The 17,154-nt window shown below is 39.9% G+C and overlaps 1 protein-coding gene across 1 annotated transcript in view; it reads right to left on the reverse strand.

Annotated features, from left to right (window-relative positions):
• Nucleotides 1–16,860, reverse strand: part of DNAH12 (dynein axonemal heavy chain 12) — a 229,555-nt gene extending 212,695 nt beyond the window's left edge. Inside the window, exons 1-2 of the mRNA XM_054729795.1 lie at nt 16,638–16,860; nt 5,211–5,413 (exon numbers count right to left, since the gene is read on the reverse strand). Coding sequence (XP_054585770.1) covers nt 5,211–5,380 — 170 coding nt within the window. The 5' untranslated portion in view covers nt 5,381–5,413; nt 16,638–16,860. The remainder of the gene's footprint in view (nt 1–5,210; nt 5,414–16,637) is intronic.
• Nucleotides 16,861–17,154: the final 294 nt, after the last annotated feature.

Here is a 17,154-nt window from a genome sequence, read left to right on the forward strand (position 1 = left end):
ACATATTTCCCCTTAGATGTCACATAGCACCTCGACTCCTAAAAAGAATCATTGCTTTTTACCCCTCACCCCGCATCATCTCCTGGACTTCCAATCTGCTATACATATGAACATTACCATCCACCTTGTTACCAAAGGCAATCCAGTAGCAAGTCCTATGGATGCAGGCTCCAAAACATATCACCTGTAAATCCACTTCTCTGCTCCTCCATTGTCTCCAGCCTTATCCAAACTATAGAAGCTCTCCTCTATGCTACTATCTGGTTTCCTTATTTCCTTCTATTCTTGCCCTCTTCCCTCCACCTCAGTCTATTCCTAATAGCCAGAGTGATATTTTTAAAGTGTAAGTTGGATTTCATGTCACTTCCCAGTTTAAAACATTTCAATGGCTTCTACTGCATTTGAAATGGTATCTGAATTCCTTTTCATGGTCTGCAAAGCCTTTCACAATCCATCCCCACCTTTGTCTCCATATTCACCTGATACCACTCTTCCCACAGCCCTTGATACTCTGGTGACATTGGCCTTTTTAACTTACTAGAACATACTAAAAGCATTCATATTTCAGGGCTTCCATGCTTGCTATTCCCTTTGCTACAGTGCTGTTCCCATGGTTATTTAAATGACAATTTTAGATTCTATACTTCAATAGCATTTCCACAGGCCTTTCCTGAAATGTTCCTGGCCTATCACACTCTATCCCACTATCTTATTTGTTCATAGTACCGACGTACATATAAAAGGTTAACATACTTTTTAAAAATATATATATTTTATTGATTTTTTTACAGAGAGGAAGGGAGAGGGACAGAAAGTTAGAAACATCAATAAGAGAGAAACATCGATCAGCTGCCTCCTGCACACACCCCACTGGGGATGTGCCCGCAGCCAAGGTACACGGCCCTGACCGGAATCGAACCCGGGACCCTTCAGTCCGCAGGCCAACGCTCTATCCACTGAGCCAAACCGGTTTCGGCAACATACTTTTTTTTTTTTTTTTAACATATTTACTATCTGTTTCCTCCCACTAGAACATAAGCTTCTTAAAGATACAATTCTTTTTGTGTTCCCTATAGTCTCCCCAGTAGCAAGCACAGCAGCTTTGTAACAATAGGTACTTAATGTCTGCCAAATGGTGTAAGAGTAATATATCTAGACAGGGTTAAAGATGCATTAAGGGGATTAGGAGAAGTCTTTCCAAAGGTGGTGATCCATAAACTAAGCCTTGAAGAACTAGTGTAATTCAGGCAGACAAATAGTTTCCAGTGAAGTAAACTGCAGGAAGCAACTGTGAAATTTATTTAATTTTTTATTTAAAGATTTTTCTCACTGATTTTTAGAGAGAGAGGAAGGGAGAGGGACACGGAGCAGAGAGAGAAACATCGACATGAGAGTAAAACATTGATTGGCTACCTCCTGCATGCCCCTACTGGGGATTGAGCCCACAACCCTGGGCATGTGCCCTGAATGGAAATCAAACCAGCAACCCTTTGGTGCATAGATGATACTCAACCAAGTGAGCAACATCAGCCAGGGCTGAAATTTATTTTTTACTAAATTATGAAAAATATAATATACTAGAGGCCCAATGCACGAAATTCATGCAAGAGTAGGCCTTCCTCGCCCCGGCTGCCGGCACTGGCTTCCCTCTGGCACCCGAGACCTGGGTTTCCCTTGCAGCCCCAGCTTCATCCAGAAGGTCCTCCAGAAGGACATCCGGTCTAATTAGCATATTATACTTTTATTATTATAGATTCCTGGTACTGCTAGTTCAACATGACAATGTGAGAAAGTGAAAGGTTTTAGAGTAAGAATAATACTTAACTCCTAAGGAACCCCCATCTGTATTCTGTAAGTCTACTGAAATGTTGAGTAGAGTCTTAGAAATGAAGTGGGTAAAGGATCTCTAGTAATACATATACTAATATTAGCTAATATACCTTATAAATTTGGATTTAAACATGATTAGATGATTGATAAGCTAATAAAAATATAAATCTAAAAAAGTTATATAGATCAGTTTAATTGTAAGGAAAATAAAATTTGCAAAAATTAGCAACAATATGATCATTAACAATGTAACAAACAGTAAAATTTAGTCAGTTGCAAAAATATGTATAAATGAGGCAAATCAAGAAGGGAAAGAGAATTCAGAAAGAGAAGCAGAAATCTACCAAGAGAAATTTCCCATTTTATACTTCAGTGTTAGGTTAGAATCGTACAAATAAGCTCACTGTCTTTTTTTTCTTAGTTATCCCCAAAAAACGACAGAGTCAGGTACCTAGGAAATTCCCAGTAACTGCTAAGTTAAACTGAAACATCCTTATCACAGCTTTTGGTGAATGGTTTTAATTTCCACTATATTGGAGAGGAAAGGACAGGATGTTGGACTATATTTTCTTTTGTAGGTAAAAAAATTTAAATACAAGTAGTTTCAGGATATATCATTAAGACCCTGGCTGGGTGGCTCAGTTGGTTTGAGCACCAGGATTTTGAGCTCAATTCCTGGTCAAGGCACATTCAGAAAGCAACCAATGAGTGCATGGATGGATAGAACAGCAGGTCGATGTTTCTCTCTTTCTCTAAAATCAATAAATTAAAAAAATTGTTTTAGGTATCTTAATAAGTATTTGTTCAAATGCAATGTTATTACTAGAGACCCAATTACTTGGTTTTACTCTCAGGAACCAGTATGATCATAATATATAAAGAGGAGGAATCGTATGGTGCTTAAAATATGTGAACCCTAGAACCAGATTGTGTGACCTTGGATAAGTTATTAACTTCTCTGTAACTCAGTTTACTCATCTATAAAACAGAGATAACAGTAGTACCCATCTTATAGGGCTGTTGTGAGAAATATAGGTGAAGTGATAAAAACAATGCTTAGAGTAAGCACTTACAATACATCACTCACTGTCATTATGATTACTTTTCTATTGTTTTCCTAATTGAACTTTAAGATGGTATAAAACTGTTTATGAAACCCTACATAGTTAAAGCTTTTTATTTTTAAATTACTAGATAAATTAAACATTTTAATATGGAAAATACTAGTACTTTGAGGTACAAGAAGAAAATTTAGATATTTTTAATTTGATTTTAGAGGAAGGCAGAGAGAGAAAGAGAGAAACATCAATGAGAAAGAGAAACACCAGAAGAACACAGATTGGCTGTGGATCAAACCCGCAACCTAGGCATATGCCCCAACTAGGAATTGAACCCACCACCTTCTGGTATATGGGAGGAGGCTCCAATCAACTGAGCCACATGGGCCAGGGCAAAAATTTAGGTATTTTTATAACCTTGAAGTAGAAAGAGATTCTTTTATAAAGATGATGTCAAGGACAGAAATAAAAAAGGAAACATTTAAAGTTCTTGGAAATTAAAAAAATTAAAAATTAAAAACAAATTAAAAATTGGGAGAAATATATTTGACCAATTATTTTGGTAAGTGATCCTATATAATAAAAGGCTAATATACAAATAGACCGAATGGCAAAACAACCGAACATCCGGTCACTATGACATGCACTGACCACCAGGGGGCATGTGTGGAACATGGTGGGCATCGGCCACAGTGGGATGGTCGAGCAGGTGAGTGGGGGCACCAGACCATGGCAGGGCGCTGGTTGCTGTCATCAGGATGAGCCTCTAGTAATTCCTGAAAATTCTTTGCTTCTGCGCACCGAGGTCCCACCTGGCGCTCACACCTGCCAGCACCTGCAGCAGGTGCCCAGCACTGGTCCTGATTGCTCAGCGCCATCAGCGGGTGCAAGCAGCGGCTGCCAGCCCTGATCACCCCTGAGGGCTTCTCCACCTCCCCCTGGTCCTGAGGGGTGATCAGGGCAGCAGCCGCTACTCGCACCCACTGCTGGCACCAGCCGCAATCGCTCCGTGCTGTCAGCAGGTGTGAGCGGGGCCGATGCCATCAGCACATGGGAATGGCAGCAGCGGGAGCGGGCTACCAGCAGACGGGACCAGGGCCATGGTGGGAGGGGCTGGGCAGGGGTGCAGAGGATGGGCCAAGACCTGCCCCTGTGCCTACTGCAGCCTCATGGCCCACAGTTCCTTTCAAGGTGCACGAATTCGTACACTAGGCCACTGGTAACTGTATAATAAGCCCTGAAAGAAAAATGGTCCATGGACATGATAGAGAGTTCACAAAGAACTAATCCAAATACTCCCAAAAATATGAAAAAAGTTCTATCCCAATACCAATTAGGGAAGAGCAAGTACAATATCAAGGAGACTTTATTTCCCCTTTTTTACCAAAGATGATAAAACACTAATACCCAATGTTGGCAATGGTATGGGGAAGAGGATGCTCTTTAATTCATTGCTGACAGAAATGAAAATTCACACTTCCCAGGGCAATTTGGCAATATATGAAAAATGTATACCTTGTTTCTAAGGTGTGTGTAAGAAATTAGATATAAAGGTGTGTGTAAGAAATTAGCTACTGGGATATTTATCACAGCACTGCAAAATGTCCAGAGAGGATTGATTATATACTTTGTGGTGTAAAGATAACAATGGAAAACAGTCATTAAACATGATGTGATGGAAGTATACTTACTGACATAAAAGAGCTTCACAATGAAATGAAAATACAAAATTTATACAACAGTAGATTAAGCATGGGTGTATAAAGCTTTTTATGAAAATACTAGTGCCCCAGTGCACAGATTCATGCATATTGAAAGAAAATTAATTAGAAGGTGGCCAGTGAAGTGGGACTGGGCGAGATAGGCCAGACACGCTCTGGAGCCAAACTCCCACTGTCCCTCCCCGGCCTGCCTCACCTGGGGTGGTGCTGTGGCTCGAAGCGCGTGTGTGGAGTGAGTGGGGGTCCCTCTGGCAGGTGGGGTCCCTCGGCCTTGCCTGTGGGGATCGGGCCAAAACCGGCTCTCCGACGGGATGTCGGACCTCCCCTTGAGAGGTCCTGGATTGCAAGAGGGCAGTTTTCGGGTGACACACCCCGGAATCGGGCTCCCTCCTCTCTGGTTCCATGATGCGTCACCTGAGAACCACCGCTGCCAAGTCACTGTAGCTCTTGCGTTGAGCCTGCCCCCTGGTGGTCAGTGTGCGTCATACCTACCAGTCGGTCAGATGGTTGGATGGTTGCTTAGCCTTTTATATATATAAATGAACACAAAATCATTTCACTTGAATTCTAAACAAGAATTATTTACTAATATGCTACTTACACTAACTGATTAATTGTCTTCTTTTGCTCCTTGGATCTTCTATACTTCAGAAGCTTACTTTGTGTTGGTGTATCCACACCTATGTCTTCAGGAGGATGAACAATGGGAGGTAACTTCAAGTTCAGAGCCTCCTTTTCTGCTGCAATGGCAGCTTTGTTTGGATCTGACATCTTGGTCTCCTAAAGATTAAAATACTCTATAATCTGAGGAGAAAAAGTCCATAAAGCCATTATTGTAAAAAACTAGCCTCTATATATTGATAACATACCTTATATATCAATACCCAAAATTCTAGGCCTTTTTATATCTTCCTTCTAAGTATGGTATTAGTCTTCATGGCAGTTGAGGCACTCTCCCTCCCGGAACACGCTGGTGCCTTTCCCTACCCCCTCCTCGTCCAAGGCACATTACCATTAGCTTCCTCACTCCCAAGCTCCACGGGCCCTTCCTTTACCTCTATAACTTGTTTCCTAAGGCCATTTCTTCCAGGAATTACTTTTTCTACCTCTGTAGAAAATACATTTTCTACCAAATAAATGTACTCTTACCAACACACACACACACACACACACACACACACACACACACACACACTAAAAGAAAACAAGAATGGCAGTTGAAATAAATGGGCAGGGATTCTCCTGTTAGAGTTTTAACCATCCACTTGCTTTGAAAAAATGAAAAAAATCACTTCCAGGTTAGGGCTTCGGTTTCCTCAAGGATGAAATTACAGTTCTAAAATTTTCTGTTCAAATTTCCCCTAAGATGCAAATCACAACAACAAATCCAGTTGTTGAGGTATAATCTCTCTCCCCCCAAACCAATTTAATATCACTAATATTTAAATATCAATGTCGTATCTTAGTTTTGCTACCTTCCTAGAAAGTGATATTATAATAAAGCAAAAGTAAATGCTGGACAATTAACTGTGATACCAACTGCATTTACCGCAGATTCCCACAGAATTTGGAGATTCCTGCCATGAAAAAGAAAGTATTTCTGCAGGCATCTATTTGGTGATCTCTTGGCTTTAGAGAGGGGTGAAAAACTGAAGACAAATAAGTACCTGTCTCTTTTTCACTACTTCCCAGCTTCACAAATAAGAGGGAAACGTTCAGTGAGCTTCTCTCCTGGCGAAACTTCAGGAACCCCACTGACTCCCGACTGCCTGCCGAGGTAGGCAGTAACCTGCCACAGATACAAAGTTGTCAGTCGCCATAGAAACTGTCCCTCGCAGTTGGAGAGATTGGGTAAAGGTTGCCTGGAGAGGCAGTTGCTGAGCTGCGACAGATTAGGACTACCTGCCACAACAATAATTCATTACTCAAGTAAATGGAGGGTGCTTGAATGAGTTTTTTTTTTGTTGTTGTTTTTTTACCTGTCTTCCTTGGGAAGGAGTCCAGGGAATCAGAATCTTCAAACTGTGGAAAATGGCAAGACTGGAAATTTGGATCTGTTAGAAAATAGATGTAAACACTCGCTTCAATTGAGGATCGAGTGTTCAAGTGTCCCCATAGTAACTTCTCTATAAATATTGTAACTAATCAGCAATATAATTTATTTTGTTTCTACATTTGGTATTTATTTATATAGCACTTTTTCTTCAGGAAATCACTGGCAAAAAAAAAAAAAGGTTAAGGTGTGTAAATTTTATGAGTCTGCTTGGAATCAGAAATGTGAAACTTTGCTATTTGAGGCTGCACAATGGATATTCCATCTTAAGGATAATAGCTTAAATACTATGTGCACAAATAAATGGGGGGAAAATAAGTCCTGGGGGTGTATTGATGGCCTATTCATTCAACAAATACTAGTATTTGAGCATCTATTTGCCAGTCACCATAGTATAGGCTACACTGTTGTGGCTGGCACACAATAAGTCCTCTATGGGAGTGACTGGATAAAGAAGATAAAGGGATTAGCTAAAGAACATATTTGCAAACCCCATGGGCACAAGACAATAGTTTGATGAAGGCTAAGGGAGGGTAGAGGTGGACAAAGGGTGGGGAAAAGGAGGACACCTGCAATTATGTCAACATTAAAATTTTTAAATAAAAAATAGCTTAAAATAAATAAAAATGTTATCTGAGTGAGCGATAACAAATTAAATGCCGTATTTTCCAGCATATAAGACGACTTTTTAACCCAGGAAAATCTTCTCAAAAGTGGGGGGTCTTATACGCCAGAAAATACGGTACCTGTATCCCCTGCAAGCCGCTGTCCCAGTGCTGGAGCTGAGAGTGAGTAGTATACTTGTAGCTTGTAAAAGCAATCTATCTTTCTGTAGAAAACAAAATATTTGTATGTGATGGTTCTTTGACATATCCTTACAAAGACTAAAGGGAGAACAGCAGTCTTTTATATCCTAGACTAGATGTATCTTCTCCCAGTTATTTAATCAAACACTAATCTAATAGTGCTGTGAAGAGATTTTTGCAGATATAATTCAAGTCCCTAATAAATAAGGAGATTTAGGTGGGCCTGACTCAATCCGTGTAAGTCCTTTTAAAAAGACTTAGCTCTGACCAGTGTTGCTTGCTCAGTGGTTAGAGCATCGGCTGGCACACCAAAGGGCTATAGATTCGATTCCTAGTCAAGAGCAGGTACCTGGGTTACAGATTCTATCCCTACCCCCAGTCGGGGTGTGTGAGGGAGGCAACCAATCGATGTGTCTCACATAGATATTTCTCTCTCTTTCCCTCTCCCTTCAACTCTTTCCAAAAATCAATGGAAAAAAATATCCTTGGGTGAGGATTAACACACACACACACACACACACACACACACACACAGGCTTAGGCATTCAAGGAGTCTGACTCCAAACAGAAGTTAAGTCTACAATCACTCACCCTCTCTGGATTTTCCCTTCCCAACAGCCTGCCCTACAGACGCTGGACTTGCCTAACTAGCCTCTACAATTGCAAAAGCTAATTCCTTGTAATAAATTCATATATATATATGTACATATACACACACACACACACACACACATATATATATACACACACATACATACATATGGATACATATAGAGGACATATGTAATCTCCTGGTTCTGCTTCCCTCATTAAACTCTAATACAATGCATACCTGTTTTAACAGCATAATTTATGTAGGCATAATTTACATACTCTAAAATTCACCATTTTAAAGTATACAATTCAATTATTTTTAGGAAGTTTATATAATTGTACCATCATTAACAAGGTCCAGTTCTAAAATATTTCCATCTTTGCGAAAAATTTCCTTGGGTCCAGCCAGTGTGGCTCAGTGGTTGAGAGTCAAGCCATGAACCAGGGGTCCACAGTTCTATTCCCTGCCAGGGCACATGTCTAGGTTTCGAGCTCAGTCCTCAGTAAGGAGCACCTGATCAATGATTCTCTCTCATCATTGATGTTTATATCTCCCTCTCCCTCTCCCTTCCTCTCTGAAATCAATAAAAATATTTTTTAAAAAGTTCCCTTGGGCTCATATTCACTCAATCCTTACTTCCACCTCCAGCTCCAAGCAACCACTGTTTTGCTTTTGGTCTATATAGACTTGCAATTTCTGAACATTTCATATAAATGAAATCATATATTATGTAGATTTTTTAAAATTTAATAAATCTTTATTGTTCAGATTATTACAATTGTTTCTCCTTTTTTCCCCCCGTATCTCCCCACTACCCGGTTCCCACTCCCCTCTGCCCTTACCTCCCCCCGGCCCCACCCCCCGCTGTCCTTATCCATAGGTGTATGATTTTTGTCCAGTCTCTTCCTGTACCCCCCACACAGACACCCCTTTCCCCCAGAGAATTATCAATCCACTCCCATTCTATGCCTCTGATTCTATTATGTTCACCACTTTATTCTGTTCATCAGATTTTTAATTCACTTGACTTTTAGATTCACTTGTTGATAGATATGTATTTGTTGTTCATAATTTTTATCTTTACTTTCTTCTTCTTTTTTCTCTTTTTAAAGAATACCTTTCAGCATTTCATATAATACTGGTTTGGTGGTGATGAACTCCTTTAGCTTTTTCTTATCTGTGAAGCTCTTTATCTGCCCTTCAATTCTGAATGATAACTTTGCTGGGTAGAGTAGTCTTGGTTGTAGGTTCTTGCTATTCATCACTTTGAATATTTCTTGCCACTCCCTCTGGCCTGCATAGTTTCTGTTGAGAAATCAGCTGATAATCGTATGGGTGCTCCCTTGTGGGTAACTAACTGTTTTTCTCTTGCTGCTTGTAAGATTCTCTCTTTGTCTTTTGCCCTTGGCATTTTAATTATGATGTGTCTTGGTGTGGTCCTCTTTGGATTCCTTTTGTTTGGGGTTCTGTGTGCTTCCTGGACTTGTAAGTCTATTTCTTTCATCAGGTGGGGGAAGTTTTCGGTCATTATTTCTTCAAATAGATTTTCAGCATCTTGCTCTCTCTCTTCTTCTGGGACCCCCATAATTCTGATGTTGGTACACTTGAAGTTGTCCTAGAGGCTTCTTACACTATCTTCAACTTTCTGAATTCTCTTCTCTTCTTGCTTCTCTGGAGGAATGTCCTTTGCCTCTTTGTATTCCAAATCTTTGAGTTGATTTTTGCATTCCTCTAGTCTGCTGTTGGGTCTCTGTATAATATTTTTTATTTCAGTCAGTGTATGTTTAATTTCTAGTTGGTCCTTTTTCATATCCTTGAGGGTCTCATTAAATTTATCGGCCTTTTCCATGAAATTCTTGAAAAACCTTATAACCGTGGTTTTGAACTCTATGTCCATTCGTTTGTTCTCCTCCATTTCTTTCGTTTGGGATCTGTTTCCTTGCCTCCTCATTTTCGCTGCTTCCCTGAGTTGGTTGGGTAGCTTTGTGTACTAGGTGTCCTATTGGTTCAATGGGTCAGCCTCCCAGTTACCTGAGGTGGACGCTCTTGGTGCACCCATTTTTAGACTGTGTGTACAGCCTTGTTGTAGTTAAAGTCTTGATTGTTGTTGGTGTCACTGGGAGGAATTGACCTCCAGGCCAATTGGCTGTGAGGACCCACTTTGTCTATAATGGAAGAATTGCTGTGCTGGAGACACGTTTATGGGACAGGACTTGTTCCAGTAGGGCTTTGGTGCTCACTGAGTCTGCCTCTTGAATGTGTTCTTATGAGAGTGGTTGAAATCTGGTGTCGTCTCACACCGGCCACTAGATACACTAGTGTCTGGATCTCCAATGGGATGCAGACAGCTACTGTCTGAGGCCCTCCAGCAGGAGCTCAGCAAGAACTACAGTTTTCTCTTCTTTGCTTGGGCGGTTTTGGAGCAGTCTGACTGGAACTGCAGTTAATTTGGTTAAGCTGCCACAGAACAGGCCATTTATATGCAAAAGCCGCTGTGTGGAGCCTGGGCAGGTTGGTAGAATGTGCGGGGTGGGGTCTCACGGTGGGGCGGGGCGGGCTCTCAGGGCATAACTAGGCTAGGGCGTGGCAAACAGCGATGGCTGCCGTCAGCCGTCTCTGCCTTTCCACGTTTCCAAGTCCCCGTGTCCCGTGCTCCAGCGCAGTAAACAATGATTGCTGGGTGCACCTCTGCAAAAAAGTCACTCTCACTTTCCGACCCGATGGCCGAGAGTCCAGCTTCTCCCCGTAGGCGTCTGGGTCCCCCCTCGTGTCTCCAGAAACTGGATTTCAGAGTGATCGGGAACTTGTCTCCCTTCGGGTTGAAGAAAAGCCATGCGCCCAGTTGCCAGCCACCAGCCCAATTCGCGCGCCTCTGTACCTCAGCTTTTCAGCGTTTGTGCTCCTTTCTCTTCTTAGTTGTAAATCTTCCACTCAGCCAGCTTTCCCGTGGTTCTGGGCGGTAGACTTTTTGTCTTTTAGTTGTATTTTTGAAATTGTTGTGCGAGGTGGCAGTTTAGTTGTTTAACTTTGCTGCCATCTTGATTCCTCTCCATATTATGTAGATTTTTATCTGGCTTCTTTCACTTAATGATAATTTGTTTGAGGCTCATGCATGAAGTTCATTCCTTTTTATTGCTGAACTGGTAGCCCTGCACAGGAATCCATGTGCCAGTAGGTCGCTGCCACCCTCCTGTAGCTCCCCTCACCCCTCCCTCATAGCTTGCTGCCCTGCCCCCTCCTGTAGCTCTCCACCTTCTACTTGCTTGCTGCCCTGCCCCCTCCTGTAGCTCTCCACCGCCACCCGCTTGTAGTTCACTGCCTCCTGCAGATCCATGATCCAGTCGTTACACGGTCGGTCGTTACTCCTTACGGAGTAATGGATAATTAGCATATTCCTCTCTTATTATATAGGATAGTCTTCCATTATAAGAACATATCACATTTGTTTATCCATTCACCAGTTGATGGACATCTGGAGTGCTTCAGTTTGGGGCTATTATGAATAATACTGCCATAAACATTTGTGTACAAATCTTTGGGTGAACATACATTTTCATTTCTCATCAATAAAAGCATAGAGTAGAACTGCTGGGTTGAATGGTAAGTCTGTGTTTAACCTTTTAAGACACTATCAAACTGTTTTTCAAAGTGTCTGAAAGATTTTACATTCCTACCAGCAAAGATTTTCTATGTTTTCTTCTAGTTTTAGGTTTTTTATTTTGATTTATGATCCAGTTAGAGTTAATATATGTATGTGGTGAGAGGTGTGGATTCAAGTTCTTTTTTTTTCTTTTGCATACATATACAATTATTCCAGTACTATTTGTTGAAAATTGTTCTTTCCCTCACTGAACTGCCTTTGCATTGTTGTTGGGGAAAAAAATAAATTGGCCATAATTTCTGTACACTGATCTTTATGTCTATCTTTATAGATCACACTGTCCTGATTAGTGCAGTGATGGCTATAGTTTTAAAAGTGGGTAGTATTAGTGCTTTAACTTTGTTATTTTATAAGAAGAAGTAATTTGAGGGAATGGAGGTAGCAGGAGGTGGAGGAGGTTATAGGGGGGATAAACAGTGATAGAAGACCTGACTTGGGTGATGAACACACAATAGAGTGTACAGATGATGTGTTGTGGAATTGTGCGACTGAAACCTGTATAATTTTGTTAACCAGTGTCACCCTAATAGATTTAATAAAAAGAAAAAAAGGAAGTACTTCTTAATATTCTAGGTCCTTTGCATTTCCATATAAATTTTAGTATTAATTTATCAATGTCTGTAAAAGAGGCAGCTGGAATTTTAATAAATCTTTTGCTTTGAAGGAAAGAAGAAATATGTTAACTAACTAAAGATATTTAATTTGAGGCTTAAAAATCCTTCCTTAAAAGCTCTATTTCCGAGTTTAAGGGTTAGAAATATTATTTATAAGAGCAGATTATTTATGAGAGCACTTATGGATATGACACCAAAATGTGATTCTCTAATACTACACAAAAAGTTTCATCTACTTCTTTTTAAAAAAAAATATTTTTATTGATTTCAGAGAGGAAGGGAAAGGGATAGAGAGATAGAAAGATCAATGATGAGAATCACTGATTGGCTGCCTCATGCACGCCCCCTACTGGGCGGGGGGGATATCAAGCCCACAACCTGGGCATGTGTCCCTGGCCAGAATCGAACCTGGAACCCCTTAGTCCACAGGCCAAAGCTCTATCCACTGAGCCAAACCAGCTAGGGCTCATCTACTTTTTAATAGAAAATTTGAAGATGCTATGTTTTATACTATGCATTGTTTATTTCAAAATTAAAAAGGAGATTACAGGAAAAATAAATGAGTTCATATGTTTAAGAGTTCTTAATGGAGCTAAACTGTGATAGGTTTCACCTAAGTTCTTTGATTGAATTTTTTCAAACTAATTTTTGATTGTTGTTATATACTAACATTATACCTTATACTAAATGATATAGCTATTTCATATATTATATATACAATGCAATACAGTATAGTATTATATGATATATGTCATCATTATAAATTATACAATCACCAGTTATATTTAATATGAAATATAGTAAAATATAAGAAAGAAATAGAATAGTTGGTGGGAGCCGAAACCGGTTTGGCTCAGTGGATTGAGCGTCGGCCTGCGGACTGAAAGGTCCCAGGTTCGATTCCGGTCAAGGGCATGTACCTTGGTTGCGGGCACATCCCCAGTGGGGGGTGTGCAAGAGGCAGCTGATCGATGTTTCTCTCTCATCGATGTTTCTAACTCTCTATCCCTCTCTCTTCCTCTCTGTAAAAAATCAATAAAATATATTTAAAAAAAAAAAAAAAAAGAATAGTTGGTGGGAGTGTAAAGTGGTGCAACCACAATAGAAAACACTATACAGGTTCCTCAAAAAATTAAAAATAGAACTATTATATGATCCAACAATTCTACTTCTGTGTATATATACAAAGAAAATGAAATCACCATCTCAAAAAGATCTCTGCACCTGCATGTTAATTGTAGCATTATTTATAATAGCCAAGACATGAAAACAACCTAAGTTTAAGCACTTATTGATAAATGGATAAAGACAATGCAAAATATATAGATACAGTTAGATAGAATATTATTCAGCCATAACAAATAAAGAAATCCATCTTGGGTGGTGGCTCAGTTAGTTAGAGCATCGTCCCATGCACCAAAAGGTTGCAATTTTGATTCCCAGTCAGGGCACATACCTAGATTTTGGGTTCAATCCCTGGTAAGGGCACTTATGGGAAGCAACCGGTCAATGTTTCTCTCTTACATTGATGTTTCTCTCCCTTTCCTTCCTCTCTCACTTAAATCAATAAAAACATTTTTTTAAAGAAAGAAACTGAATTCATAAATACAAACAAAAAACAAAAAAACAGATTGGTGGTTGCCAGAGGAAGGGGAAGGTGGCAGGGCAGGGGAGTGCAAGAAATGGTTGAAGGTGGTCAAAAGTAGGAAATTCCTTCATATTCAGTAATGTCATTTTAATGATTTGCTTGTGCCTAATCTATTAAGTTTACAGTAATCTAACCAAACTAAACATAATAAAATAGCTGATTATGCTGTTGATTCTCAAAAAATAAAAATATAGTAAGAAGTTCCAGTTATAAGATAACCAAGTTCTAAGATGTAATGTATACGTAGTATGGTACTAAAGTTCATAAACTGTATAAACTGTACTGTATATTTAAACGTTTCTAAGAGAGATCTTAAGTGTCCTCTCACAAGAAAAAGGTAAAAAATTTTACCTGTGAAATGATGGAAGTTAACTAAACTTATTGTGGTAATACCTGTTTATACATATAACTAATCATTATATTATATACCTTGGACTAATACAATATGTCATTATATCATCATAAAACTGGAAAACTTAAAATTTTTTAAAGAAATAAATAGAAGAGTTTGGTCCCTTAAATATAAAGCAAATAGAGCAAGTAGCTCAGTGGTTTTGATCTCCGGTCAGGGCCATGTTTCTCGTTCTCTCTCTCCATTCCTCTCTCTAAGTCAATAAACAACTAAAAATTTTAAAAGCAAATGAAAATTATTAATTTCTTTTTGTTAATCCTCATCCAAGGATATTTTCCTTTGATTTTTAGAGAGAGTGAAAGGGAGGGGAGAAACAGAGACAGAGAAACACTGATGTGAGAGAGACCCATTGATTGATTGCCTCCCACACCTGTCCCAACCAACCATTGCCAGTGATTGAGCCTGTAACTGAGGTTACAGGGGTTGAAACCGGGACCCTTCAGTCCGAGGACCAACGCTCTATCCACTGTGACCAACTGGCTAGGACATTTTTAAAAGATATGTTTTTATTGATTGGAGAGAGAGAGAGGAAAAAAAAAATCAATCAGGGGCCTCCCACAAGCCCCTCACTGGGGACTAAGCCCACAACCTGCACATATACCCTGACCAGGAATCAAACTCTGACCTCCTGGTTCATGGGTCGAAGCTCAATCACTAAACCACACCAGCCTGGCTATTAAATTTTTAATATATTAGGAAGATTACCCTGAAGTGATATCAGCAGGTACTACTCACAATTTCTGTGTGCTATCACTCAAAACTACAGTATCACGTTGACCTTAAGTAAAAAAAGATAGAAGTATATTCATGATCTATGCTGTTAACTGACGTTATTAACCAAAGGCAATCACAAGAAACTAGTCTGTATACACTAATCTTTGCAGATATATGTGCAAGTAAAAGAATAACCCCATTAACCCTAATTTTTGATTACTGAAAGTTAGATTGTGTTTCTTGGTAAGGACTGAAAATGGATGAATATAGATTTCTACTAGCCCCTTCTTTTGGTATCAGGGAAAGCATAGTATTGGTTCAGTCTTTTAGTCTCAAATTTTAATTATATTTATTATGTATATAATTATGTTGTAATTTAGCCTCATAAACATATATATAGCTTCAAACACACCATTTATTATGTATTATTTTCAAATTAAACTTTCTATGGCAAGTTGTGGCACTTTCGGAACATTTTCAGGTACTTTCTCTTTAAAGAATTGACAAAAGATAGTGAAAGGTACTGAACTATGGTTATAATACAATCCTATTTGTGTAAAAATGTGGAAGGGTATATGTTCATAAATATTTGTGTATGCATATGTGTCAGGGGTAGAAAGATTACTTTTTCACTATAGGTATATTTTAATCTTTCAAAAAATTAAAAAAAAACTAAAAGAAATAACTATGATACTTCAAGACATCTGTCTCAAAACCAAGATTAATACTGATACTGGAATAAATTAGATCAGCTTGCTTAAAGGAAAAGTTACATTTTCTAATTGGGTGTTTATCTTTAAGTAAGTTAAGATTGAGTTGTGCAAAGTTGTATGAAGGAAATTGCTGGGGACAAGAAAAATGCCATGTTAATATTGCTACATGTGGGTGCTATAAACTGGAGTACTAAGACTTATTTTCTTTCTTCCTTAGGTCGGCCAGTTGATGTAATGTATTGACTTTTATCCCTATATTGTAACCCTGGACTACATAAATCGTCAGTATCCAGTCACCCATGGGGGCCGGGGAGGGCAGGAACAGAAATTTCCAATGGCTGCAAAATTCAGCCTCCTTTAGAACACAGTTCCAACAGTTTATTTTCCTCATGGTAAGCCAGGGGGAAAGGTATGGTTTATTATTAAACACCCAATAAACATCCTACTTGTAGAATAAGGTAGTATATACAAATAGATCCTTTGTTCAGAAAAGACTTCTCAATTGGTTCTTTGAATTTTCAAGGGCTTCTTCCCCCCTGCCCCCCATTGAATTAGTCACAGAATAACAATTATATTAAACACAAAAAAATCACTGTTTTTTGAAATACTTTCTTCATTAGGCTTTCAGTGAAGCTAACTCAGTTCTCCCTCCTCACTGGCTATTCCCAGTCTCCTGTCATTTACTCAGCAATGTCTGTGTGACCTTGAACAGGTAACATCTCTTCGGCCTCACATCTGAAGAAGACATTTTTAGCAAAGTCATCGCTCACTAAGTGAGAACTTACTACGTATTGTTCATTGTTATTAACTACCACAAAGCTCGGCTCCGCGCGTCGGCGCTGGCCCGGCCTGAGGCGAACCCGCCACACCTCGGAAGAGGACGAGCGGCGTCGGGAACGCAGTGGAGAAGACTGAGCAACGCTGGCCACGCCCGGAGCCCGACCGACTTTCCGGGCGGAGCTCCCTCGCTCTCGCGCAGTTCAGCCCCAGACGGCGAGAACGGAAAGCCGGAAAGCCGGCGGTAACGGCTCAGGCGAGGCACCTCCTCCTTCCGCCAGGGGAACGCGTGACACCGCCCAGCCACTTCCGGCGTGGTGCACCTTTCCTTCCATCCTCTAACTGCACTTTCGATAACACCATGGAGTCTAATATTTCCCTTTGGCGCTTCTACATTTTCTCAATTTCCCCTCTTTATGATTCAACTTGAAGATAAAAATTAATCTTGGAGCTATTAGAGACAGACGTGGCTACGGAAAGAAAGGAGCTCGTGAGCGGCCTTGGCGAAAGTGCTTGGCGGGAGCACGTCCGCCCTCTCCTCACCGGCCGGAA

The sequence above is a fragment of the Eptesicus fuscus genome, chromosome 18 (assembly GCF_027574615.1).
Source record: "Eptesicus fuscus isolate TK198812 chromosome 18, DD_ASM_mEF_20220401, whole genome shotgun sequence".
NCBI classification, from domain to species: Eukaryota; Metazoa; Chordata; class Mammalia; order Chiroptera; family Vespertilionidae; genus Eptesicus; species Eptesicus fuscus.